General features: G+C 40.8%; 1 protein-coding gene across 5 annotated transcripts in view; it reads left to right on the top strand.

Annotated features, from left to right (window-relative positions):
• The window catches only part of RALBP1 (ralA binding protein 1), a 45,652-nt gene that overhangs the window by 7,102 nt on the left and 12,231 nt on the right, over positions 1-26,319 (top strand). For 3 of the 5 annotated variants that reach the window (XM_027088547.1, XM_027088546.1, XM_027088548.1), the window contains exons 2-6: positions 15,545-15,839; positions 17,779-18,237; positions 21,713-22,062; positions 23,466-23,627; positions 24,611-24,742. In XM_027088547.1, coding sequence (XP_026944348.1) covers positions 15,596-15,839; positions 17,779-18,237; positions 21,713-22,062; positions 23,466-23,627; positions 24,611-24,742 — 1,347 coding nt within the window. In that variant the 5' untranslated portion in view covers positions 15,545-15,595. Of the gene's footprint in view, positions 1-15,543; positions 15,840-17,778; positions 18,238-21,712; positions 22,063-23,465; positions 23,628-24,610; positions 24,743-26,319 lie in introns of those variants that run through there. The other 2 variants (XM_027088549.1, XM_027088550.1) reach the window with 2 other exon arrangements.

The raw sequence follows: 26,319 nt of genomic DNA, 5'->3' as shown, positions 1-26,319 counted from the left end.
ACAGGCTCAGTAGTTGTGGCTCACGGGCCCAGTTGCTCTGCAGCGTGTGGCATCCTCCCAGACCAGGACTCGAACCTGTGTCCCCTGCACTGGCAGGCAGACTCTCAACCACTGCGCCACCAGGGAAGGGGAGCTAAGGTTTTAACAGTGAATTGCTAGGTCAGAATATTAATTTTTGGTAGGTGTTGCTAAATTGTCCTTCTAAATGTAACAGTTTACACTTTTACCAGTAGCGTGTGAACGTGTCTCTTTCTTCACACCCTCCCATTGTTGGGTATCAAACTTGTTCATCTTTAGAAAATTGGTGGGTAAAAAAGAGCATCTTTTAAATTCCCTGTTTTTTCATTTTAAAAGTATTTGTGTGCTTCATGTTCAAATCCTCAACCGTTTTTCTTTTTTAAAAATTAATTTTGAAAAGTATTTGTCATGTCTAGTGCCAGTATTTTTTCTCTAAGTTTCTTCTTGGCTTCTTACATTTGTTTATGGTGTTTTTTAAAATGTGCTTACGATTTTGCGAAGGTCTTTTAAAATGGGGGTCAAGGAAGGAAAAAGCAGTAAAACTCTTCCTTTTTCACACTTTTATGGGGTGGGGGAGGATATAGTTTATAAAATCTCAAGTTTTGTCCAGATATTTTTATAATGTTTTGTATAGTTAATAGCAAAGTTAAATATTGATTAATAATTATTATTGCTACTTACTGAGTACCAGGAATACCATTTTGTTTAGTCTTGGCAGTGCCATGCCAGGTAGATGTCAGTATTTACAGATAAGGAAGCCCAGCTTATGAAGGGTGATGGTACTTACTCAAGCCTACGACTGTGCTGTATTACTTCCTGTTTACTGTATTCTCTCTCCATTAGGGTATCTCCCAGTTTCTTTACTGAGGAATGGGGGCCTGGGTGAGATGGAAATAATATGATTGTGTTTTCCTCAGCCATTAAAGATACCACTGAAGAGACCACACCTTAATATTTTCTTGTATATTCTTCCAGAGGTGTTTTATACACATACAGGCAAAGAATGTGTAAACATGTATACATTCTCTTCTAAACAGTCATGATGTAAATTGTGGAACAAGGCATTTATTTGTTGAGTGCTTACTGTCTACCAGGCACTAGGCCTGTTTCTTTACATTTGATCAGTTTGAGTGAAGCCCTTCAAACTTCAAACTGATCACCTTGAAACGTTGTACAGATATTTAAATATGAAGCTTTTGCCTAAAAGGTAACTAAAAACAAAAATGCTAGTAGAACTCATTTGGAATTGCTTCAGAGCTGATACCTTGATGTAATGAAGCATGACCCTTCATTCTCAATTGAAGGTTAAATTAATTCAAAAGCACTACAAATTGAAAGCCAGATATTGTGACAGGTTGAGAATAAAAGTACATGCCATTGCCATTGTTTAAAAATGAGGTATGTTTTTCAGTTATAAAAACAGTGTTTTTGTGTGATTGGGACTTTCTCCTTAATCTTTTTATGAATAAGCTCTTTCGCCAACCTGCCAGTGATAGGTGCCTTTAGATAAATATATTTGGATAAGTAACTACTCTTGAGAAGAAGGAGGGAGAGGGAGATGCGGGAAGAAAGCTCCCCCCCCCCCACTGGGAAGAAAGCTTTTAAAGGAAAACTCATAAATTGAAGCTGTAATTTTAAGATGTTAGCAATTTTCAGTTGTTCCTTCCAAAGTAGAAATAGCGAATCAAGAACTTTGACTTTCTAGGGAGTTTCCTGGTGGCCTAGTGGTTAGGATTCCAGGCTCTCACTGCCATGGCCCGGGTTCAGTCCCTGGTGGGGGAACTGAGATCTCGCAAGCCGCGTGGCATGGCCAAAAAAAAAAAAAGAACTTTGACTTTCTGTGGAAAACTATGGGAGAAGAAAGTGTGAATATAAAAATGAAGAAAAAGCTCACTGAAGTCCATTTTGTTATCCCCCTAGAATGGTAACAAGCAATTAAAAAGCAGCAGATACCATGCTACATTTCTCAACTAAACTTAGCATTTTAAGAAAATGAGCATATTATGACATCAGATATTGCTTCCTCAGGTTACTTTTTTTTTTTTAGGTTACTTTTTTTTTAAATTCAGACTTTATTTTTTTAGAGCAGTTTTGGGGTCACAGCAAAATTAAGAGGAAGGTACAGAGATTTCCCATATGCCCCCAGCCTCACACGTGCACAGCCTCTCCCGTTATCAGCATCCCCCACCAGATGGGACGTTTGTTACAAGTGAGGACCTGACATTGACATGCATTGCCACCCAAAGGCCATAGTTTACATTACAGTTCACTCTTGGTGTACACTCTATGGGTTTGGACAGATTTATAACAACATGTATCCATCACTGTGGTATCATACAGTATTTTCACTGCCCTAAAAATCTTCTGTGCTCTGCCTGTTCATCCTTCTCTCCCCCTCCTCCCCCACCCCTTAGCAACCATTGATGTTTTTGTTCTCTCCATAGTTTTGCTTTTTCCAGAATGTCATGCAATTGGAATCATCTGTTATGGAGTCTTTTCAGACTGGCTTCTTTTACTTAGTGATAGGCATTTAAGTTTCCTCCATGTCTTTTCATGGCTCGAGAGCTCATTTCTTTTTAGTACGGAATAATATTCCATTGTTTGGCTTCTAGCACAGTTTTATTTATTTATCCATTTACCTACCAAAGGACATCTCGGTTGCTTCCAAGTTTTGGCAGTTATGAATAAACATACTTCTGTAAGTTAGCTGCTGTCAACATCCATGTGCAGGTTTTTGTAAGGACATAAGTTCTCAACTCCTTGGGCAAATACCAAGGACATGATTGCTGAATTGTATGGAAGGAGTATATTTAGTTTTGTAAGAAACTGCCAAACTGTCTTCCTAAGTGACTGCACCGTTCTGCATTCCCACCAGCACTGATAAGAGTTCCTGTTGCGCCACATCCTCGCCAGTGCTTGCTGTTGTCAGCGTTTTGAATTTTGGCCATTCCAGTAGATCTATAGTGGTATCTTATTTCTTTCTTAAGGTCATTTTTTAAAAAATTTGAGGTATAATTGACATGTAACATTATATTAGTTTCAGGTGTGCAACATAATTATTTGATATTTGTATATATTGTGAAATGATCACCACAATAAGCCTAGTTAACATCTGTCACCACACATAGTTACAAAAAAATTTTTTTTAACAATTTTTTAAAAATCTAGATTTATTTTAGTCACGTTCATTGTTGTTTTAGTTTGTAATTCCCCAGTGATATATGATATGGAGCATCTTTTCATATGTGTATTTGTCATTTGTATATCTTTTTTTGGTGAGGTGTCTTCAATTAGCTTGTTTTCTTATTGTTGAGTTATAAGAGTTCTTTGTGCATTTTGGGTAATAGTCCTATATCAGGTATATCTTTTACAAATATTTTCTCACAGTCTGTGGCTTGTCTTCTCATTTTTGGTCTTAAGTCTCTTAATTTTTAAGTTCATCCCCCCACTCTTCCTCCTTCCCCTCTCTTTTTCTTTGGTATTAACTAAAGAAACTAAATTGCATATCCCCAGATTTTGAGGCTTAATCAGATTAAGTTTTCATTAGTTTATTTTTGCGAGGCTGGTGTGATTTTCTCTCTTTTTTGTCTGTGTTATTAGCAGTCATTGATCATTGCCAGTATCTATTTTTAAATTGCTTATTAAGTGGTGACAGTCTTTTATTTCTTTCTTTATTAGATGGAAGATTTTGATAAAAAGAAACTTCACTGAACAACACTTTGTATAGCAGATTCAGGATAAAATAAATGCTTCCCCCCCCCCCATTTACCAGTTATTCCAAATAATTACATGGTTCTCTAGCATCCTCCAACGTGACCAATGAATTTTATTTTATTTTATTTTAGTATTTTTTTTTTGTGGTAAGTGGGCCTCTCACTGTTGTGGCATCTCCTGTTGCGGAGCACAGGCTCCGGACGCGCAGGCTCAGCGGCCATGGCTCACGGGCCCAGCTGCTCCGCAGCATGTGGGATCTTCCCAGACTGGGGCACGAACCCGTGTCCCCTGCATCGGCAGGCGGACTCTCAACCACTGTGCCACCAGGGAAGCCTGAATTTTATTTTTGAGTATCATTATGAACTCATGGATTTAAATATACTTGATACTTTATTTCATGGCAGTTATTAATTTTATTGGCACTAATATAGTCCCATCTTTGGCCAGTGGAAGCTTCTTCTAGTTGACTTCTGAGTCCTTTTGTCTTGATTCCAAGCATCTTTCATAACGTCTTTCTTTTGTGACACGATATTTCAGCCTCATCTTATACATATCTTGTTCTTAGACCTGGTGTCAGCCTAATGGAAATGCTTAATAGTATGCTGAATTATGTTGTTAGGCCCACACAACTAAATTCGTATTTATGGCTTGGCAATTTAGTAACCATTTGAAAAAATAGTACACGATAGCTGAAAGAGAAAATAAATTATTTCACTCTTAAATAACTAAAATTAGTGGTCTGTGTGTGCCTATTGGACACCACACAGCTTATAATACTTTGCAATCAGATTGGACAGCACCACCCCTTATTTCTTGTTCCATGTTGATTTTTTTAAAAAATAAATTTATTTATTTATTTTTGGCTGCATTGTGTCTTCGTTGCTGCATGTGGGCTTTCTCTAGTTGTGGTAAGCGGGGGCTACTCTTCGTTGTGGTGCGTGGGCTTCTCATTGCGGTGGCTTCTCGTTGCAGAGCACAGGCTCTAGGCGCGTGGGCTTCAGTAATTGTGGCACACGGGCTCAGTAGTTGTGGCCCTTGGGCTTTAGAGTGCAGGCTCAGTAGTTGTGGTGCACAGGCTTAGTTGCTTTGTGGCATGTGGGGATCTTCCCAGACCAGGGCTCGAACCCGTGGATTCTTAACCACTGCGCCACCAAGGAAGTCCCCCATTTTTTTTTTTCTTTAAATCATAGCTACCCCAGAAAACCCAGCTTCACAGAGGTATGCTGTTGAAAGGAATGTGCACAGTCTAATGTTGAAACTGAACTTCTTTTAGCTGGTAGTTTGTACAGTGTCTGGCAGATGTTGAATACCGCTCTGTTTCCTTCAAATGTAAGCTCCCCGTGGCCGGGATGAGTTTGCTTACAGTGCTCTGGGTGCCTCCGCACACTGGGAACCATGGACTAGATACTTTTACCCAGTTTCTGTTGTAACCAATGGTGTGCATTTTAAAAATTATTAAATAACGTTTGTTGGTCTCCCCCGGCCCCAAGTTAACTTCTAATTTACTATTTACTTGAGAATAGATTTTGTGATTATGAAATGTGGCAGGAAAGACACCACCCTCCCCCCCAGCCAAAGGATATATCATTACTTTAAAAATGTGCTGTTTTACTGATAATACCAAATGATATTTATTGTTTTTTTTATAAGAAAACTTTTTTTTGTCCTCTGAATTAAAGTGACTGCTGATGATAGCACCTTTGATTTTGTGTAAAGGCAATGTGGACTTTTCTCCCCATACTTAATACATATACATACTCTTTGATTTGGAGAGCTGTATGTAGAACTGGATTGTGTCCTCTGCAGCCTTTCATCCCAGGCAGAAGGTGGGATTATTTCTGGCTGCTAGATCCTGTATGTTTTGGCTGCTCATTTTCCAGCACCTGGCATTCTGATCCTCAGAGTTTGAACGTTCACTTAAATAATGGACATAATCTGTGCCCTTTAGATTTCTGTTTCATCTGGACATTGATTTTTACATTTTGCATTATATCAGTGTCCTAAAATAACTTGTGAATTTTTCTGTTTTCTTATCAGTCATGTAAAAGTTATTGTCAGCCTTAAAAAGACATTCATACGTTCGTATTCATTATGATGAACTTCGGAATTTCACATCTTTTAAACTGATTTTACACACATATCTTATCTTAGGCATATTGTTTTAATCAGTGACACTGAGAATGTTGAGTGGAAAACATTAAATCACTATGTCATTCAGTGAATTTCTGTGAGTGGCACCTGAGGTGCTAATTGAAAGTTTATTTGTTTGGATAAGCCCCTGGGGGTAGGGGAGAAACTAAAATAAAGATTAAATTTGATGATCTATAAGGAGAGTACAGAAAAGAAACAGTAACCCAAGAGTAAAATCTCTACTGAAGTATAGACCTAAGCAAATGCTGGAAGATTTGAAAGGACTAATTATGTAACAGCCTAATGGGCTGACAGTTGGTCTGTGGGAGTGTGCATGAGAAATTACTCAGTCCTGTAACTGTGTATACTGGTCTGCATCACGGGGCACACGCCATAAACCTCGCACATATTTGCATGGCGAGGATTTCACCGTGAATTATAGGAAACCCTCTAAACCTTATCTGCCTCGTCTGAAGGATTATTTGTCTCACCTCAGTTTATAAACTTAACATTTTTTTCTTGGACAGTAATATTCATGTTTTAAGAAAAATCCCTTGATGGGGATTTCTCTTTGTATACCTGTTCCCTAGAGCATATAAAACTGTCTCTAAATGAGAAGAGCAGCTTACTGGGCCTCAGTGGTTTGTAAAACAGTGTGGTTTACGCGGAACACCTGCCGTCTTTCTGGCAGTCTGGGATTTCGGTACCCGTCCGGCGGAGAACACCAGTGTGACCGGGCTCCACGGGGACCTCGGGCTGTGAGTGAGGAGCTGCCCAGCACACGGTGCTTCACACGTGTCCCTGTGACTCCACTGCCCGGGGACTCCCGGGAGCGTGTGCCTGGTTCCTTGTGCCTTTTCCTTTGTTTTTTTGCTTTGTGTCCTTTCTCTGTAATAAATCGCAGCCGTGAGCATGACTGTGTGCTGACTTATGTGAGTCCATCTAGAGAATTGCCGACCCTGCGGGTGGTCTTGGGGACCCCCAGCCCAGTTTAAAGACTTGCACTATTCCCCGCCTCGCTCCTGCACCCCTCTCGGTCTTAGTTTTTTCCTTTCAGCTATTTTTTTTTGGTGTTTATTTCCTTTATCTAAATAATATCCTTAAGCTGCTGTTTTTGAAGATAGCAGTTTTGGATGTCTTGTGTTAACCTAGGTGTTAGGGTAGATGAGGATTTGGGTGTCTCAGACCTTTGCCGGGCCCCCTGCCCCCAGCCCCCCAGCATCATCCTGCCCTGCACGGTGTTTGATTCTGTCAGCACCCATCGTTTTCATGGTGATGATCACACAAATACTGTGTAACCCTGAGCCAGGCAGTAGACTACAATTTCATTTTCTCATCTACCTTTTCCTTTTTCTTAGAGTTAATGGTTATCTCTTATTTTTATTTGCTTTTTACTCTGTTCTCATGACAGATATATTCCAAAAGCTCCAGCGGTTCTTTACCAGGTCTTACTCTTCTTTTCCACAGTCAGATGTCTGTGACTCCCTTTGTCCTTGGAGCCCTTCTTCCCCTGGGTCACAGGGACTGTGTCACTAGCTGATCACAGGCCTGCTTTTCATGGGGTTCCTTGCTGCCCATCAGGGTCTCATTTCAGGGCATCAGGATTCTTGAACAAGTGTACGGGGGGAGTACAGTCCTTGCCACTGTGTGTCTGGAACGTCTTTATTCTACCTGTGCACTTGAATGGTCCTTGGAACTAGCTGTCTTGTCAGAGGTTTGAAGATATTCCTTTATTGTCTTTTAAGTTTCCAGTGTTCTGTTGACAAGTTGATCGTGATCCTTTGTATGTAAGTTGCTTGCCCTCTTCCCTGCCTGCAGGAGTCTTTCAGGATCATCCTCCTGTCCTCTGTACCCCAAAACCTCATGATGTGCTTTGGCGTGGGTCTCTTCATGTATGGTGTGGGGCGGTCCCTTGTGATCTGGACACTCTTGTCCTTTAATTCTGAGAAAATTTGAAGAATAAGAACGTACTGGGCGTGCAAATACTGCTTACAAAGTTGGACATTCCCAGATGGTAGGTTAATGCTGGTTAGTGTTCAGTATGTGAGGTACTAATGAATCAGTGTTTGGATTCCCTTGTAGAGATTTGGGTTAGAGACTTAATTTACAGATTATTTTTAAAAACCGTAAAAATGAGGAAAAGCTGCTTCCAGTGACTTACAGCCTGGTATTTAATAAAGAAAGTTTATAAATACTGGATTTGCTTAACTTGTGAGCTAGTTAAGCAAGCTATGGGTTTTCTGGACGAGGCCTTTTTCTGTGTTGAATTATCAAGTTTAATAAATCATTGGAGTTATTCTCAAAAGCTCATTTCAGGAGACTTTAATTTAGCAATCTGTCTTTCCTACTTATATTGTTTTGTCCCTTTGCATGGGTGAATGATTATTATTATGTGTGCTGATTAATAGTGGTGCATGAGCAGAAAAGACTATTTTAAGAACAATGCATATCCTAGTTCTTTGGAGGAGTGGATGTTTTTAAGCAATTATTAAGTTGGAGTCTAGTTTTATGACACTTTTCTTTTTGGCTTTACCTCAGTTATAACTGTCATAACTGTTCTTTTTACGTGAAAAATTTCATTTCAACGTTATAATTTTGGGGGGTTCTAAAGTAAAATTCCAGATGTATGGTTTTTGCTGTATACTTTTAATAGTTTTTGTTAGATATTGCAGAAGTAACCTTTTATATCTTCAGTTTTCTCTGGAGAGAGATTTCGCACAGGTCCCAGCCACAGGCTTTCAGCTGAGAAAGACTGGAAGTAGACATTCCTGTTGTAGTGATTTTGGGTGTGGGGGGAGGTGGGATGCTGAAGGTAAAGGTGGGAGTAGCAACGTTTGAGAAGGAGAGTTCATATTTTTTAATGGCTCATGATCATCTCTATATAGCTTCCATAGCTTTTTTTTCCCCCCATCTGAGGGATTTTATTGATGTTATTAATTTATTTTCAGTGATATGCACAGTTTAATGTTTTTTTGTGACGGCTTGGGTGGATCTAGAGGGCATTATGCTAAGTGAAATAAGTCAGACAGAGAAAGATACCATATGATCTCACTTGTATGTGGAATCTAAAAAACAAGACAAGCAAAACAAAATGAAAATAGACTCATAGATACAGAGAACAAATGGGTGGTTGCCAGAAGGGAGGGAGGTGGAGGGTTGAAATAGGTGAAAGGGATATTAAGAGGTACAAACCCCCTGTTATTAAAAAAAAAAAAACAAAAACCTCCAGGGATGTAACATGCAGCATAAGGAATATGGTCAATAGTATTGAAATGACTTTGGGGACAGGTGGTCACGAGACTTACCAGGGTCCTCATTTCCAAACGGATGTAAATGTCTAAGCCCTGGTACACCTGAAGCTAATGTAAGAGTGGTGTTTCAATAGAAGAAGTTTCAACAGATGTATACGTGTATGTAGCCCACATGCCTGTCAAGAGACAGAACGTAGCCATCAAACCAGAAAGTTCTGTCGTGCTCCTTCGTGCTCAGTCCCTGCCTCTCCCCCACATCCCCACAACCACATGCCTCGATTCTTTTGACAGAGGTGAGTTTGCCCGTTCCAGAACTTCCTATAAATAGTCGCACCTTATGTAATCTAGCGTGTCTGGTGTGCTGTCTTTTGAAGTTCATATGTTCTCTTCTATGTATGAGTAGTTTGTTCATTTTAAAAAACGCTAATATCCCATTGTGTGAACATATTACAGTTTGTTTATCCAGTGTTACTGGAAATGCAGGTGTTTCTAGTTTTTATCTGGTATGAATAAAGTTACTTGGATCATGTCTGTGCATGAACATATGTTTCCATTTCTCTTGGGTAAATGCTTAGGAGTGGAATTGCTGGGTCATATGGTAGGGGTTCAACTGTAAAAGATGCTGCCAAATATTGATGCTTTTCCAAAGTGGTTAAATGGTACATTCCCACCAGCAATATATTTAACTTTCCCGTGCCCCACATCCTCACCAATGTTAGGAATTGTAGTTCTGTTTGAATCTTAGCCCTTCTAGATGGTGTCTGTTGATAGCTCATTGTGGTTTTAATTTCCATTTCTTTGATGTTTAGTGATGTGGAGCTTTTTTGTGGGCTTATTGACCAGTCATATATTTTCCTTTGTAAATTGTTTGCTCAACTCTTTTGCCCATTTTTGTTTTGGATTGTCTGTTTATTGTTGAATTGTAGGAGTTCTTTATATATTCTGGGTGTAAGTCTTTCGTGAGGCGCGTACACACAGACGGACACACACATACACACAGTAAATTGTTCTCAACGTCTTTGCCTTGACTATTCATTTTCTTCATAGTGTTTTTTTTTTTTTTTTGCAGTACGCGGGCCTCTCACTGTTGTGGCCTCTCCCGTCGTGGAGCACAGGCTCCGGACGCGCAGGCCCAGCGGCCATGGCTCACGGGCCCAGCCGCTCCGCAGCATGCGGGGTCCTCCCAGACCGGGGCACGAACCCGTGTCCCCTGCATCGGCAGGCGGACTCTCAACCACTGCGCCACCAGGGGAGCCCCATAGTGTCTTTTGATGAGCAGAAGTGTTTGCTTCTGTTAAAAAGTCTACTTTGTCAATTTTTAACTTTATAGTTAATGCTTTCTGGTCCTGTCTGGGATATTCTTCTCCCAAGGTCTCAAAAATATGTTTTATTTTAGAAGTTTTACAGTTTTTAGCAGTTAAGTTCTTGTGTCTGTGATTTATCATGAATTACACTTTGTGGGTGATGTGATGGAGGAGCTCACCACCTCTCTTCCCCACATGGTTATCCATGCCACTTGTTGAAGACTTTCCTTTCCCCCCGAATTCCTTTGGAACCTTTGTTGACAACCAGTTGACTGTGTACATGTGAGTCCCTGTGAATTTTCTGTTTTGTTCTTCTAACCTGTCTGTCTGTCCTTGCTCCAGTGCCATGCTGTCCTGATTACTTTTCTGTGGTGTTTGGCTGAAGTAGACCACTATTATCTGAAAGTTTTCTGTCTGGCAGAGCTGTCCCTTTCTGGTCGTTCAGCTGGAGAGGGCAGGCTTCTGTTGTTGTTTTTATCTGAGCCCACCCGTCTGTCTGGCTTCTTTTGCTCTAAGTCTGAGACGTAGAGACAAAAAGAAAACTCAGGGACCAGTGTTGGTCCTCGGATCCCGAGGTCCCTAGCCTGTCTGCCTTCTTGCTCTACCTGTCAGTCTGTTGTCTTCTCTTAGCTGTGTTCACCAGGAGGAATAGGGATACGTATTCTTTCTTAAATGTTTACAAATTTACATCATTTCTCCTTTTGCCTCAGGAGTAGGAATTCCTAATTTTTTAATTTGTTTTATTTTCTTTCCTTTGGCTATTTATGCTGAAATTTACTGTGGACCATTCGAGGCCTCCCTCTTCTGCCCTCTTATTAAGCGAGGTTCAGGCTTACTGTGGCTCTCCAGTGCTCAGAACAGTCCCAGCGCCAGTGTGTTCTTTCCTCTGAAATCGCCCTCTATTCGGGCCTCACTCCTTCCTGTGTGCAGATAGCCGCTCCCCTTCCGTTCCTCCCAACTGTGGCTGAGTCAGGTCAACAGCTATTTCTCTGGAGTAGTTTTTGCAAGATAATCTGTTCAGTGCGTCATGAACAAAACTCTCTTCTTTGTCAGTTCAGTGTGGAGACTGAACTGTAAGTCACCAGCTGCTGTAGCAGCACAGAGCAGGGAATGGTCCAAACCCGCCTGGCATTCTGTTGTTTGCGGTCCTGCCCTCATTCCTCTTAGCCCCAGTGTTGTCACTTCCTGGCCTTGGACTTGGTGATGACCCATGTGTGGTGCCTGAGCCCCTCAGCTTGGCTCCAGTTGGCTCTCAGTTCAGAGCCACCTTGTCTTTCAGTGTCTTTTGTGTTGCTTCTTCGTGAAACTGCTCCCGTCCAACTTGTCTTCTTGCCGTTCTCATAACAAGCCCCACATTTCTGCTTGTGTCTGTAATGCCCTGCTCCTCCTGGCATGTGTGCCCTCTTGTGTGTGTGTGTGTAGAGGGCAGGTTACTGGAAAGAATGTGTGTTTCGAGTCAAGCAGATCCCAGTTTTATCTCTTGCTGTGTGGCATAGGGTAAGTTACTTCACTTCTCTGAGCCTTAGTTCTGCAGTTTGTAAACATGGAAAAACACTTTTCTCACAGGACATATAAGGTTAGTTAATGTATATGAAAGTTCCTGAAGCCACAGGAACTCAAATAAAATGTGGGTTTCCTTTCTTTATTTCTGTAATTAAAAGTTGAGGCTAAGGGCTGGTTCATTTCTTCTCATCTTTGTGTCATTAGCAGACACAGCCTGTTGAGAACATAGAAGAGACTAATTAGATTGTTAAGTAAACAAACATCTGACTACTTCCTGTGCAGCCTGTGCTGTGTGAAATGCTAGGACTCGCGAATTATTGGGCAAGAAGGCCCTGTGCTCACAGGTCATTAAAGCCCAGCAAGGCATGTGCAGCGCTGGAGGTGTGCTCCGCGCATTCTGCGGGCACAGGAAGGGGGCATGGCTTAGACTGGGTGGGGTGGGCATGAGGGGGGATTCCTGGAGAAAGTGTGGCTGGTACTTGATCCTTTTTTTAAAACATTTTTTTTTAGGTATAATTTACATACCATAAGATTCACCCACTTAAAATGTCAATTTACGGTTTGTAACCATCACCACAGTCAAATCTAGACCGTTTTCATCACTCCAGAAAGATTCCTTGTGCCCATCTGCAGGCTTAATGTTAAAAGATGAGTATGAATTGGCCCTACAAAGATCCTGGAAGGAGGGCTGGGTTCCAGGGCGTGAGGAAGACAGCATGCAGGGAGGCGTATGACATGGGTCCGTGGGGACAGGATGCCCGTCAGTGGTCTGTCTGTGTCGAGCTATGCTCCTTCCCCGCACCTGTGCTTTGGCTTCCCGGGTCTTTGGACCTCAGTTTCCTCACCTGTGATGTGTAACTGATAGGCTGGTGGGATCTTGGCTCTCTTTAAACTCTCAAACCTGGGCTGGTCAAAACCATCCCTTCAATTAAGGGAAGAATAGAATGTACTTTTGAAAAATAATAGGACTTCCCTGGTGGCGCAGTGGTTGGGAGTCCGCCTGCCGATGCAGGGGACACGGGTTCGTGCCCCGGTCCGGGAGGATCCCACGTGCCGTGGAGCGGCTGGGCCCGTGAACCATGGCCGCTGAGCCTGCGCGTCCGGAGCCTGTGCTCCGCAACGGGAGAGGCCACAACAGTGAGAGGCCCGCGTACTGCAAAAAAAAAAAAAAAAAAAAAAGCCAGTCAGGGCCTATAAGAGAACCTAAAAAATTACAGTGATGCTTACAGCTCCTTTGATGGAATTTTTCCTGTTTAATGTTTTTCCTGACTAGACAAGCAGTAATGTATACTGGGTATAAAACTTATGAAATGCAGAAGAGTAAAAAGATCACTTATAATCTTATAATTCACAGATAATTATTTTTAAAGTTCCCTTGTTCTTACAGTTTTTTGCATATGTTTATTTAAAAATTGATATTGTGCTATAAATAAAATTGCTTTCCCCACACTATTAAATATTGTCAAAAACACAATTTTTATGAGACTAAAAAAAGTGGCCTGTTCGTTTAAAAAAACCCCCAATAATAGTAATACAAGTAATAGATGGGCATGGTAAGGCTCAAAATATGTAGAAAGGATAAAATAAAGAAATCTTTCTCTCCCCCCCCTTTTACAACTTCCAAGAGTTAACAGTTGTTAACTATTTCAGAAGTTGCATGTTGTGTGAGTTTATATTCCATTATTTGGATCAATCATAATTTAACTGATCTTCCATTGATAGCCATTTAGATTATGTTGTTTGTGCTGTCACAGTGCTAAAATGCGTATTTTCATGTACACATCTTTGAATTCTTGTAAAAGTATATCTGAAGGATAGGTTCCTAAAAAGAGGAATTCTTGGATCAAAGAGAGCACATTTAAAATTTTGATAGGGACTTCCGTGGTGGCGCAGTGGTTAAGAATCCACCTGCCAATTCAGGGGACACGGGTTCGAGCCCTGGTCTGGGAAGATCCCACATGCCGCGGAGCAACTAAGCCCGTGCGCCACAACACTCTAGAGCCCACGAGCCACAACGACTGAGCCCACGCACGTAGAGCCCATGCTCTGCAACAAGAGAAGCCACCGCAATGAGAAACCCACACACCACAACAAAGAGTAGCCCCCACTCGCCACAACTAGAGAAAGCTCGCACGCAGCAGCGAAGACCCAGCACAGCCAAAAATAAATAAATAAATATATTAAAAAATAAAATTTTGATAGATATTGCCAAATTGGTTTTCAAAAAAGATTGTGCTGGTTTACACTTCAGCCATCAGTGGATATTCTCCCAAATGTTTGATCACATCCTTACCAACACTTGGTATTAATCACCTTTTTTGTTCTTTGCCAGTCTGCTGTTAGAAAAATGGTAACTTATTTTGTTTTTAAAATTGTAATTGTACTTGAACATTATTTTCATGTGGATATTAGTCATTTTTCTATGAACTGCTTCACATTCTTTGTGTAGGTGTCTTGATTTGTTGAGATTTTCATTGATTTGTGAGAACTCTTTGCTTTTTAGAGAAATTAGCTCTCATAATTTACACATCTTTTTACACATTTGTTTGTCTTTGTTTATGGTCAGAAATAGCAGTCTTATCACTTGTGTTTGTGGATTTTTAAAATTGCAAAATCACCTTAGAAGTGAGTGCAAAGAGAAACAAGTGATTCTAATAGTTTTTCAAATTAATATCATGAAGGCATTAAAGAGGAATAAGAACTAATCCAAGTAACTTTTAAACACAGTACTGTGTACCATCTGTCTAATGAAGAAAAAAATGCAAACAAATCTTGAACTTTTCTTACATTTGTCCTTTGGGTTTTTTTATTCTTTTTTTAAATTTATTTTTTATTGAAGTATAGTTGATTTACAATGTTGTGTTAATTTCTGCTGTAGAGCAAAGTGACTCAGTTATACATATATATACATTCTTTTTCGTATGCTTTTCCATTATGGTTTATCGCAGGATGTTGAATACAGTTTCCTGCGCTGTACAGTAGGACCTTGTTGTTTATCCGCATTTCTTTGTAGTGTCCATTCTAGCGAAACTAGTGTGTGTGTATTTTAGGACTGAGCAAATGAGGGTTCCATTGTTTCTTTCAACATAATTCCAGTCCAAGATAAAATAGCTGTTATCCACATGTGAATTGTCCAGTGCAGTATAGAGCTATGGCTAATGATCTGTATATATAACTTTAATTGGTTTATAAATTTTGATACTGAACTATTCATGTGTAGTTATATTAACAGTCTTCTTAATTTATTATTCATGGTTGTTTGGCCATAACTTAAAAAAAATTAGGATTTTATGTTGGATAGCAATCCAAAATGAAGCCCATTACAATGGTGGGTTCTTTTTTAGAAGAAACTCTGTGTCCTACTTTGAGAACGCACTTTCATTTGGTTCATTTTTTTCACACTTGAAGATCCAGTGCTTTCAACCAACTCTTTGAGAACCGAAATGTGTGGTGCGCGAATGTAACTTGAGATGGCAAAATGAACAACTATTTTTAAAGGGGGGTTGTGAAGAAAAATATTTTTGATTTGTAAATGCAAGATTAGTTGCTGTTTTGTGTGTGTGTCTGGCGCCCTTATGTCTTGGTGGTCGTTGGGTGACTGTGATGTGCTCTCTCCCTCTGCAGGGGTGATGGGCAGGTAACAGACGCCCTCCTCACTGTCGTCAAGGAGGCAGCATGACCGAGTGCTTCCTGCCCCCCACCAGCAGCCCGGGTGAGCACCGCAGGGTGGAGCATGGCAGTGGGCTCACCCGCACCCCCAGCTCTGAGGAGATCAGCCCCACTAAGTTTCCTGGATTGTACCGCACGGGCGAGCCCTCGCCTCCCCATGACAGCCTCCATGAGCCTCCCGATATAGTGTCTGATGATGAGAAGGACCATGGGAAGAAAAAAGGAAAATTTAAGAAAAAGGAAAAAAGGAGTAAGTGCCATTTTCTCTGTGCTGTAGCTAAAGTTTAGATAAATTTCTACTCTAATTATGTGTACCTGCTATCTTGTAGAAATATATCCAAAGACTCTTGTTTTATATTTTCTTTATTTTTCTGCATCTCAGTTTTTGTATTTTAGGGTGTTATTCTCACAAATAAAAATACTGAATTTCCAGAAATGGTGAAGTTTTCTGGTGGAGGTTTCTTAAATTTTAAATAAAAGTATGAAAAGTAAATATTGAAATTTTGTCCTTATACAGCCTTACTCTCTTGGCGAGGTTGTGTAGGCCAGTTGGGGTACATGGTGAAAAAAGTATGTATTCGGTTTCTTAAGCAAATGCCACCATGCGTTCCATTTATGATTCCTGTTCTGTAAGGATGAATCATTTAGACATAGCTTTTTAGCATGTTAAAAGCAAATCAGGTGAGTTATTTTAAGTAAGTGTGATTTTAGTTTCACGGTATTTTTAAGTTAATTTGTATTTGAAGCATAACATTTGGATAGAATGCACAAATTGTGTACAACTTGATGAATTATCACAAACGGATACACCTGTGCTAATTACAAGGCTCTGGAAATAGAGCATCATCAGCATCCTAGAAATTGCCTGTTGCCCCTTCAGGGGGGACGCCCAGCACATCTGGACACTGCCTGATTTTGGACTTTTGTACATGGAAGTAGATTTCCTTTTGTGGGTAGTTTCTTTTGCCCAGTGTTATGTTTGTTAGATTCATCCGTGTTATTCCATATGGCAGTAATTTGTTCATTTCTATTGCTGGATTTTGCACTAATATACTAGAATTTATTTTTCCATTCTACTGTTATTGGTCATTTGGGTTGTCTTCAGTGTGTGTTATGAATCGTGCTTCTCTGAACCTCATTGTCCAAGTTTATGCATTTCTGTTGTGTGTGTGCCTGGGAGTGGAATTGCTCACAGGCCATGCTCATTTCAGTATCTGTAGATCCTGCAAAACAATTTCCAGAGTGCTTGTACCAGTTGACATTCCCACCAGTGGTGTCTGAGAACTCCAGTTGCTTTCTGTCATGGTATTATGCCCTTAAGACTTTTGCCATTCTGGTTGGTGTGGGGTTTGTGGTATTGGTACTTTAATTAGAGGGAAATGTATGCAATACCTTTAATTTTTGTTATAAAATAGCTTGTGAGGTAGTTGGCTAAAGAAAAGGAGAGTTTTAGATGTTAAAATAAAAAAGAACAGTGAAACCAAACTAGGATAACTCTAATATTGATACTAAGCAGTTATCAGTGTGAAACCAGGGCTTCTGACGCAGGGAAGTGGCCACCATTCCGAGATTAGGGAGTTTCCTGGTTCTGTTCTCCCCAGATGAGGCTTCAGTCCCAGCTGCCATCTGCAGAAAGAACTTAACAGCTGGAGACAGGAGAGCAAAGTGTGATGGGGATGACGGGAGCGTCTGAACAGTAGTGCATTTCGTGTCATGATTGGAGATTGCTTCACATTATAGGAACCAAATATGAAGAAACCTAAGCTAAGTAGAGTGTAAGTTAGAGGGCCTTATTCAGCTGATGAAAGAATGCTGTGCATTATATAGGGATTCTCTCCATTAGCCCTCTGTGTAGATAATACATAAATTAAGATAATAAATGATTATTTATAATAATTTGGTTTGCAGAAATTCCAATTGCACGTGTGTATAAAATAAAACCAGTTTCAAGGGTAACTGGCTCTCTGCTCGTCGCCCTCTTGTGGTCAGGAGACGTCACGGCAACGCCTCATTTTAGCTGGGAAGCCATTGAATGAATTGCTGAGAGTACCAGGAGGGCTTGGCCGTGGGGTGAAAAGCTAGGTAGCTAGGGCCAGGTGGCACTTCTTTGTCTTGTTTTCAGACATTGAAAATGGACAGTTTGACATTCAGCAGACATCTGACTCATGCTCCCTGCATTTCTTTGGCAGCTGAAGGCTATGCCGCCTTTCAGGAAGATAGCTCTGGAGATGAAGCCGAAAGTCCTTCCAAAATGAAGAGGTCCAAGGGGATCCATGTTTTCAAGAAGCCCAGCTTTTCTAAAAAGAAAGAGAAGGATTTTAAAATAAAAGAGAAACCCAAAGAGGAAAAACATAAAGAAGAAAAACACAAAGAGGAAAAACATAAAGAGAAAAAGTCAAAAGACTTGACAGCAGCTGACGTGGTTAAACAGTGGAAGGAAAAGAAGAAAAAGAAGAAGCCAATTCAGGAGCCAGAGGTGCCTCAGATAGATGTCCCGAATCTCAAACCCATCTTTGGGATTCCTCTGGCTGATGCAGTGGAGAGGACCATGATGTACGACGGCGTTCGGCTGCCGGCCGTCTTCCGGGAGTGTGTGGATTATGTGGAGAAGCATGGCATGAAGTGTGAAGGCATCTACAGAGTGTCAGGTATGGGGCTCGCGCCACATGTACTGGTTTTTAAAGGTTAGCTTCACTTCCACTTTTCAAAGGAAGGGAACAAATACTCACTTGTGAGGAAAATTGTGACACGGGTCCTAAACCTCATTCATTTCCTTGATCCTTCCAGTTGAACAAAGACCCTCACACTCTGTGTGTGTGTGTGTGTGTGTGTGTGTGTGTGTGTGTGTGTGTGTGTGTGTGGTGCCCCTCACCTGGGTGCCTCCGTGAGGCTGGGCGTTGGAGGGTGGTCAGCAGGGAGGAAGGACATCTGGGTTCAGGACGCTTCTTGGCCACAAGACACAGTTACTGACAGTCGTTTAAGTATTTCCTGAGTTCAGCTGAGGGATGCACAGTGTTCTTGCTAAATGTTTAGGTTCTTACTAAAATGTTTAGATGTGGATACCTCTGTGTCCAGGCGCGGCTCTTATGTGCATTAGTGAAGTTGAGGTTCCATTTCTCTACGTTCCGTGTGTATGAAAACTTACATTTCATACTGGCAGGAAAGTAATTCATATTGGGTGTCTAAAATCAAGGAAAATGCATGCTGTCTAAAGCAGAAGACTCTATTTCTTACAGAGCAGGGTGGCTTTGTGTTGGTGTAGGATGCAAGTCCTGACCTGTGTGGCATCCGTGCTGTTGTCATCACGTTCCTGTGGTTCAGTGTCTTGGTCCTGGACCTTGAGGCTATAATATTCACTGTTGCTCATGCGTATTTCATGATGAGTTAAATCATACACATTTAGAATAAAGAGACTAGATTTACTTTTTCCATTTAATTGGTTCATGCACATTTCTAGAGGGTGGATTTGATATTTAAGCTTTGTTAAGAAAGGGCCAGCATGTTTGATAACTGGGGAGACCTTTACATAATCCCACAGATAACATGTTATCATTTAAGAGTGTTTTGGCTAAAATGCTACTATTTTATAGAAAATAAGATAAATGAATTAGGCACTGAATTTGAATTTATAAGTCCTTAGTTACATAAAAATAAACACATTTAAATGAATTTGAAACTTGCCTTTTAAGAAAAATTTATGATGGATTTTTAAAGATCTACACAGTACTAACATAGTTGCTTCTCTCACGTGATTTTGATAGGTGTGAAGAAATTTTGTTTTAGGTGAAAGTTTCTCTGAAGAGTTCCTACAGCTTTGTTCAAAGGATTCTTTTGTCTTTGACCTATTTTTGATGTTTGCATTCTTTTGGAGTCGGAGGTGTGGGACTCCTCTGAATTCACGTGTCAGAGTGTTCAAACTGAGCTGCTCCCCTGGTTGTTGGCTCCTTGGAGGCCAAGCTTCTGCTTTGATCAATTTTTTTTTTTTTTTTTTTTGCGGTACGCGGCCCTCTCACTGTTGTGGCCTCTCCTGTTGTGGAGCACAGGCTCCGGACGCACAGGCTCAGCGGCCATGGCTCACGGGCCCAGCCGCTTCGCGGCATGTGGGATCCTCCCGGACTGGGGCACGAACCCGTGTCCCCCGCATTGGCAGGCAGACTCTCAACCACTGCGCCACCAGGGAAGCCCCTGTATTTATTTTTGAAGCTCTGGCAGAATGCTGCATTCAGCACTCTGGACTACAGAGTTTATGGCTGTGACTTTTCTTTTTGAATGCTAACAGTATTATTTTCTGGTGGAGAACTCTTGATTCTCACTTATCCATATATAAGTTCCAGTTTTAAAGCTAATCTATGATTTTGCATATGCTCTTTCTGTACCTGGAAATTTGTGCACTTTTCACTTGTGCAATTTTCTGGGCAGGCACTGTTGGGGGAAAATTACAAATCTATAAAATGTATGTGAGAGAGAGAGGAGGTTTTGGTCAAGAATTTCAATTAAAATTATCACACACCATGTTTTACTCAGTAAAAAAAAAAAAAAAGGAATTATTTTCTAACTTTTCTGCCTCAAAATAAAGATTACACAAAAATAAGATTCATATTATTATTTTCCTGTTTGGAGTTGTTGATTTCATTTTGTCAGTGCTAGATTAAGTTACTGATTTATTGTGATGGCATTAAGTGGTTTTCACATAAGGAATGTCAGAGCCCAGATGTAAGCACTATTGATTGTAAAATGCTGCTCAGACTAGGTGACTCTCGAGTGTTTGTGTTTACCGTTACAATCTGTCAGCCTTAGTTTGTGGCTTGTTTCCAGTAATTGGCCTAAAGTTTTTTTTAAATTGAAGTATAGTTGATGTACAAAATTATATAACTTTCAGGGATACAACATAGTGATTCAATATTTTTAAAGGTTATACTCCATTTATAGTTGTAAAATATTGGCTATATTCCCTGTGCTGTACAATATATCCTTGTAGCTTATTTATTTTATACATGGTAGTTTGTACCTCTTAATCCCCTACCCCTCACTTGCCCCTCACCCCTCCCCTTTCCCCTCTGGTAACCACTAGTTTGTCCTCTATATCTGTGAGTCTGTTTCTTTTTTGTTATATTCAAAGTATAGTTTGTTTTACTTGTTTAGATTCCACATATGAAGTATTTTGTCTTTTTCTGACTTATTTCACGTAGCGTAACACCCTCTAGGTCCATCCATGCTATTGCAAATGGCAGGATTTCATTCTTTTTTATAGCTGAATAGTATTCTGTTGTGTATAGTACCACATCTTGGCCTAAAGTTTTAAGTATCGAAAACAACAGAAAGCTACCTTGTGTTCTCATGAGCAATCAGTGTCACTGAATTATGTCACTGAAATGCACATTGGACTAAAAATCTAAAATACTTAGTGTCTGAAAAACATTTGTGTGTGTTTCTGTCCAGTAAGAAAAGCAAAACAATTCGATTTTAGTAACCCAAAATTTCACTTTTCTTTTATTGTAACCCTGTTTCAGATTAAGAAAACATGTAAAGAACTTAAACTTAGAAATTAGATGGGTATTATGTAATGAATAATTTTCAAAGAGTTTGTTTAGATAGTGAACTCACCTTTTGCATTTATGATACAATTTTTACTTATAAAAGAGTAGTCACCCACAACTTTTTGCAACGTGCTTGTATGTACTGAGTTGTATTTTATGTTGTCAGTCTTGTGACTAGTTAGGAAAAGCAGTTGGCCGCTCATGTAGAACAAGGCATATGCTTAGATTGTAGTTTAATTTTTGCCTGAATTTTTACCTACCTATCTTTAAATAAAAAACAAGTTTTTTTCCCTGAATCGATTGGCGTATTTGCTTGATGTTTCTGTGGTTACTATGACTTTTGTTTTGAGTATTGAGTTTGTCCATTATCATTTAGCTTTTGGTTATTCGTCCTCTAAGTGTAGTCTTTTATCTGCTTTAATGGAGGAATTGTATGAACCGTGTGCAGATTAACACTTCATATGGTCAGGATGGCCCTTCTCTGATCTCCCCCAGGGGTAGGCACAGTGGGGAAGAAAGCTGTGTGTTGGATTTTTTTTTTTTTTTCTTGATACTTTCTTTCTCTTTTGAATTCGAATGTTCTAAGGAATTAAATCCAAGGTGGATGAACTGAAAGCAGCCTATGACAGAGAGGAGTCTCCAAACTTGGAAGAGTATGAGCCTAACACTGTGGCCAGTTTGCTGAAGCAATACCTGCGGGACCTGCCCGAGAACCTGCTGACCAAGGAGCTGCTGCCCCGCTTTGAAGAGGCTTGTGGGCGGAGCTCAGAGGGCGAGAAGGTGCAGGAGTTCCAGCGCCTGCTGGAGGAGCTGCCCGAGTGTAACCGTCTGCTGATCTCCTGGCTGATCATGCACATGGACCACGTTATTGCCAAGGAGCTGGAAACAAAAATGAACATCCAGAACATTTCTATAGTGCTCAGCCCGACTGTCCAGGTACACGGCCGGCCCTGGGGATGTAGGGAGGGTTTCCTGTGGCTGAGTCACATACCAAGCAGTGAACCAGGGACGGTGGGTAAGGGGTTAGCCTGAATGTTGGCCTTTTTATTTCACAGTGTGGACAGTGTTGGCATGTAAGGTAATGAGCATGTCGGCCTTTTAGCTGCAGCTGTGAAATTTGAATATTGTCCAGTCTTTGGTGTGGTTTGTAAGCAGTTCCTGATGACAGTGATCTGTCCTTAGTGGAAGAGGAGCCCAAGGTACCTGCAGTTACAGTTCATCTGCAGTGTTTTAAGGATTTCAGTTACTTCCTCAAATAGCATTACTGCTTAGTCATATCACACACACATACAGACTCAGGCTCAAGGGGCCCTAACGTTATTCATTTGGTCAGGGATTTGACCTGAGGACTTCATGAAGAGGTGTATATAGAGTATTTTACAGAATCTTAATCTGAGGAGGCATTTCAGAGAGGTGGGTGGTGTGTTAGTTGGTGTCTCTTTACAACATAAATTCCTGGCCTTCGTTTTCTGCTGCTCACTTGGTGCTTGCGTAGAGCATGTGTTTTCCTTTAATTGGAGTTACTGATATTTCAGTCAGGCCAAGAACAAAGGGCAAAACATGAGATGGGGTTATAGTTTTTATTTTAAGCTTTTTAGCCAATATACCAGGTTATTATTGGTCACTGTTATAACACACTGTTACATGTAAGAGTGTATTTTCTTTCACTGAAGATTCCTTCATTGCTCGTTGATTATATTTTGGAAGCAACATGTTTCTCAAATTTCATATTAGTCAAGTTTTCAGAATTTGGTAAATATTACATTGTTACTTAATATAACTGTAGTAGGGATGTTGGTGTCACAGAAGATTCAGGTGTGTTGTCAGAATAAGTTTTAGGTAGGAAATAATTTCTTGTATTAACTTTTTAGCCAGCGTAACGTCCTGGTCTCTTAGCATTGGAGCATCTATTCAAACACGGGCTCTGGAGTCTGCCCAGAAGCATTCGTCTCTGGAGCAGGGGCTACCACACTCAGCCCAGCTCTGCAGCTGCAGGCTCCTTTGTTCCTTAGTAGATCCAGTTGCATGTGTTAAAATGTATCACAGTAACTTGAAAATAAAGAACATAAGATTTAAAAAATCAATTAATGTTATGGTGCTAAAACAGAACAGATTGATGATCATCGGTCTCTGCATCCATTTCTTGGCTTTTTCCCCACAATTCCTCATAGTGCTGAGTCCATGACTTAACTCATACTTTCTCATTCTCTTCTTTAAATTGGCCACTAATTAGCAAAACATGTCTAGTCACTACTGAGGATGCACTTAGGCAACAGACACAAATGAAATGAAATGATAATTTTAATATTTTTCTTGCAAATCTTTTCTTTTGTTTTTAGATTAGCAATCGTGTCCTATATGTGTTTTTCACACACGTGCAAGAGCTCTTCGGAAATGTGACACTGAAGCAAGTGACGAAACCTCTGCGATGGTCTAACATGGCCACGATGCCCACACTGCCCGAGACCCAGGAGAGCATCAAGGAGGAGATCAGAAGACAGGTGTGTGCAGCCCCCCTCCCAGCCTCCAGAGCCAGCCCTCGCTCTGACCCCATGGGAGACTGCAGTGCTGAGAACGATGGCCTCCTGTTCCATGAACACTTCCTGTGTGTCTGGAGCTGTGTCAGGCACACTCTTCATGGCACACTGAAGCCAGAACTTCCCATCTGGCACTATTTCATGCCAGTTAAGGCAGAACATCATAGTGGACAGAGCACATGTTTGGAAATCAAAAGACCTGGCTTTAAATTCTTGCTCTGCTCCTAATTAGGCATGTTGCTTAACCTCCTTAAGCCTTGGGGATTGCATTTAAAAATGCTAGGTTTGATGTGAAGATTACCTTAAATGAAATAATGCGTTAAAGATGTTCACCATGGTGCCAGGTATGTTGTAAGCAGTCCAAAAATGTTAGCTTATCTGGACAAGGCTGCTTTATTGGCCTTATTTTACAGATAAGAATAATGAAATTTGGAGAAGTTAAATAACTTATGCTATGTCACCTGGTTACTAAGCTGAAGAGCCAGGATTTGACCCCAAATCCTTTGTTTTCCCACTGTGCTACTGAAACAGTGCCATTTGGTTGTGTGTGTTTGGCAAGCTCAGTAAGAAATTCAAGGCTAAGGCGTTTACTTATATTTGATAATTATTACATCTTTTGTTTGCATACAAGTTATCAAATCCCTGCTTGCCTTTCTTCCCTTTTGTCTGCTCTGAGCTCCCATTTCTTAGTAGTTGATGTGTTGGGGAAAGGGATGTGAATTGACTACTGGGAACCATTGTAAATTGATGGATTAGAACCCAATGCTCAGGCAGAAAAAATAAAGATGATTTTTCAGTCATAACCTTGAAAAAACAATTCATGCATTATGTCATTTTTTTAATGATAATTGAAAAGTAGATTCTGCATTTTTAGAAATTGCATGTGGTTTTATTTTAAAATGACAAAACATGGAATCCTATACAGTGTGTGGTGTGTTACTTTCTAGGAGTTTCTTTTGAACTGTTTACATCGAGATCTGCAGGGTGGGATAAAGGATTTATCTAAAGAGGAAAGATTATGGGAAGTACAAAGAATTTTGACAGCCCTCAAAAGAAAACTGAGAGAAGCTAAAAGACAAGTGAGTAAATTTATTATTTTGGCACATCATGTTTATAATGAAATGTAAAAAGAGTGCACTGGAATCTTTTATATACCATTTTAAGTTATTTTTTTAAAGTACAACCCAATTTATATTGGGTTGGCTGAAAAGTTCGTTCGGGTTTTTGTTTAAAAAAAAAAAGCTGAACGACCTTTTTGGCCAACCCAGTGTAAATACCTTTTGAGGGGAAGTTCCCCGATGGGAGATTTGTTCACATGTTCCTAGTTCTGGATTATTGATCCTTCAGCTTGGTATGAGGGAAATGCTTCATTTAATTTAGAAAGTTGAGTTTTTTAATTAAACAGACTATTTGGCGAAAAGATGTTTTGTCATTTCCTGCTTGGTTGTACCTGTAAACAGTTTTCCAGGCGTGAGAAGCAGTCAGATGGTGATATGTTTCAAAGACTGCAGGGGAGTTTGAGGGCTTTGAGTCAGAAACACATGGAGGTACCGAAGATCAAGAGGGGCTTTCTTTACCTGGTAACAGGCAGGGAGGCGTGTGCCTCATGATGAGCTTGGGGTTCGTGAGCCAGACTGTTGGTCTCCCTCTAGTTTAGTGTGTGTTGCTTGGCGCTGGGACTCTGAGTTTCCGGCCACGCCAAGGCTGAGGTCCCAAATCTCTGGACCCTCTTACAACCCACGTGCAGATTCAATGCCAGGGTCCAAAGACCACTTCCAAGGAACATGAGTTAGCATTTGTCCGAGTGGGACAGCATGGTCCATGGTGGGTCGCAGTTGTGGTTTTGCTAAAAGACAAGACAACCCATGTTGCTTCGAGGGCAGCAGTTTGCACTTACGTGGGGATAGCTTTGTCAGGAAGGAAGCTGTGATGGAGTTTCTACACCTGCACTCTAGGACTAGCAGACACCCTCTGTGTATTTTTCTTCCTTTTTCCCCACTTGCCAGATTATCTATCTTTTGCTTCCAGTGCCTGTTTTTGATTAATTATTCCCTTCATGATTCGGCCTGGAATCAGGTTTTAGTGACAGACCAACCAGTCCTCCTGTGGTCACTGTCCACCATGTGGCATTGCCCATCAGCCTTTAATGAAGGGTCTCTGACCCAGGACAGGGAGGGTCACGTGGGCTCGGCTTCCTTTCTCTTGTTCCTGCATCTCTCTTGGATAAAGGAATTGTGACATAGCAAACCAGAGCCAATATAGAAAGGGATGGATTACCTCTACTTTGCCAGTTTCTTGATGCTGTCTTTTCGTGTCTGCTTATTAATTCACAAAGTGCTCCAAAGGTTCCATCAAGTTGATTTCAACTTTGAGGAATAAATGACTTTTAAAGATAGAAGTAATATAACTCATTATATTAACAGACTAAAAATAAGAAAGCAGGGCTTCCCTGGTGGCGCAGTGGTTGGGAGTCCGCCTGCCGATGCAGGGAACACGGGTTCGTGCCCCGGTCCGGGGGGATCCCACGTGCCGCAGAGCGGCTGGGCCCGTGGGCCATGGCCGCTGGGCCTGCGCGTCCGGAGCCTGTTGCTCTGCGACGGGAGAGGCCGCAGTGGTGAGAGGCCCGCATACCACAAAAAAAAAAAAAAAAAAAAAA

This window comes from Aethalodelphis obliquidens, unplaced genomic scaffold, assembly GCF_003676395.1.
Source record: "Aethalodelphis obliquidens isolate GAN/ISIS:26980383/991018 unplaced genomic scaffold, ASM367639v1 scaffold63, whole genome shotgun sequence".
Classification (NCBI taxonomy): Eukaryota; Metazoa; Chordata; class Mammalia; order Artiodactyla; family Delphinidae; genus Aethalodelphis; species Aethalodelphis obliquidens.
The sequence above is the reverse complement of the archived record's forward strand: the minus strand, read 5'-3'. Positions and strand labels throughout refer to the sequence as shown.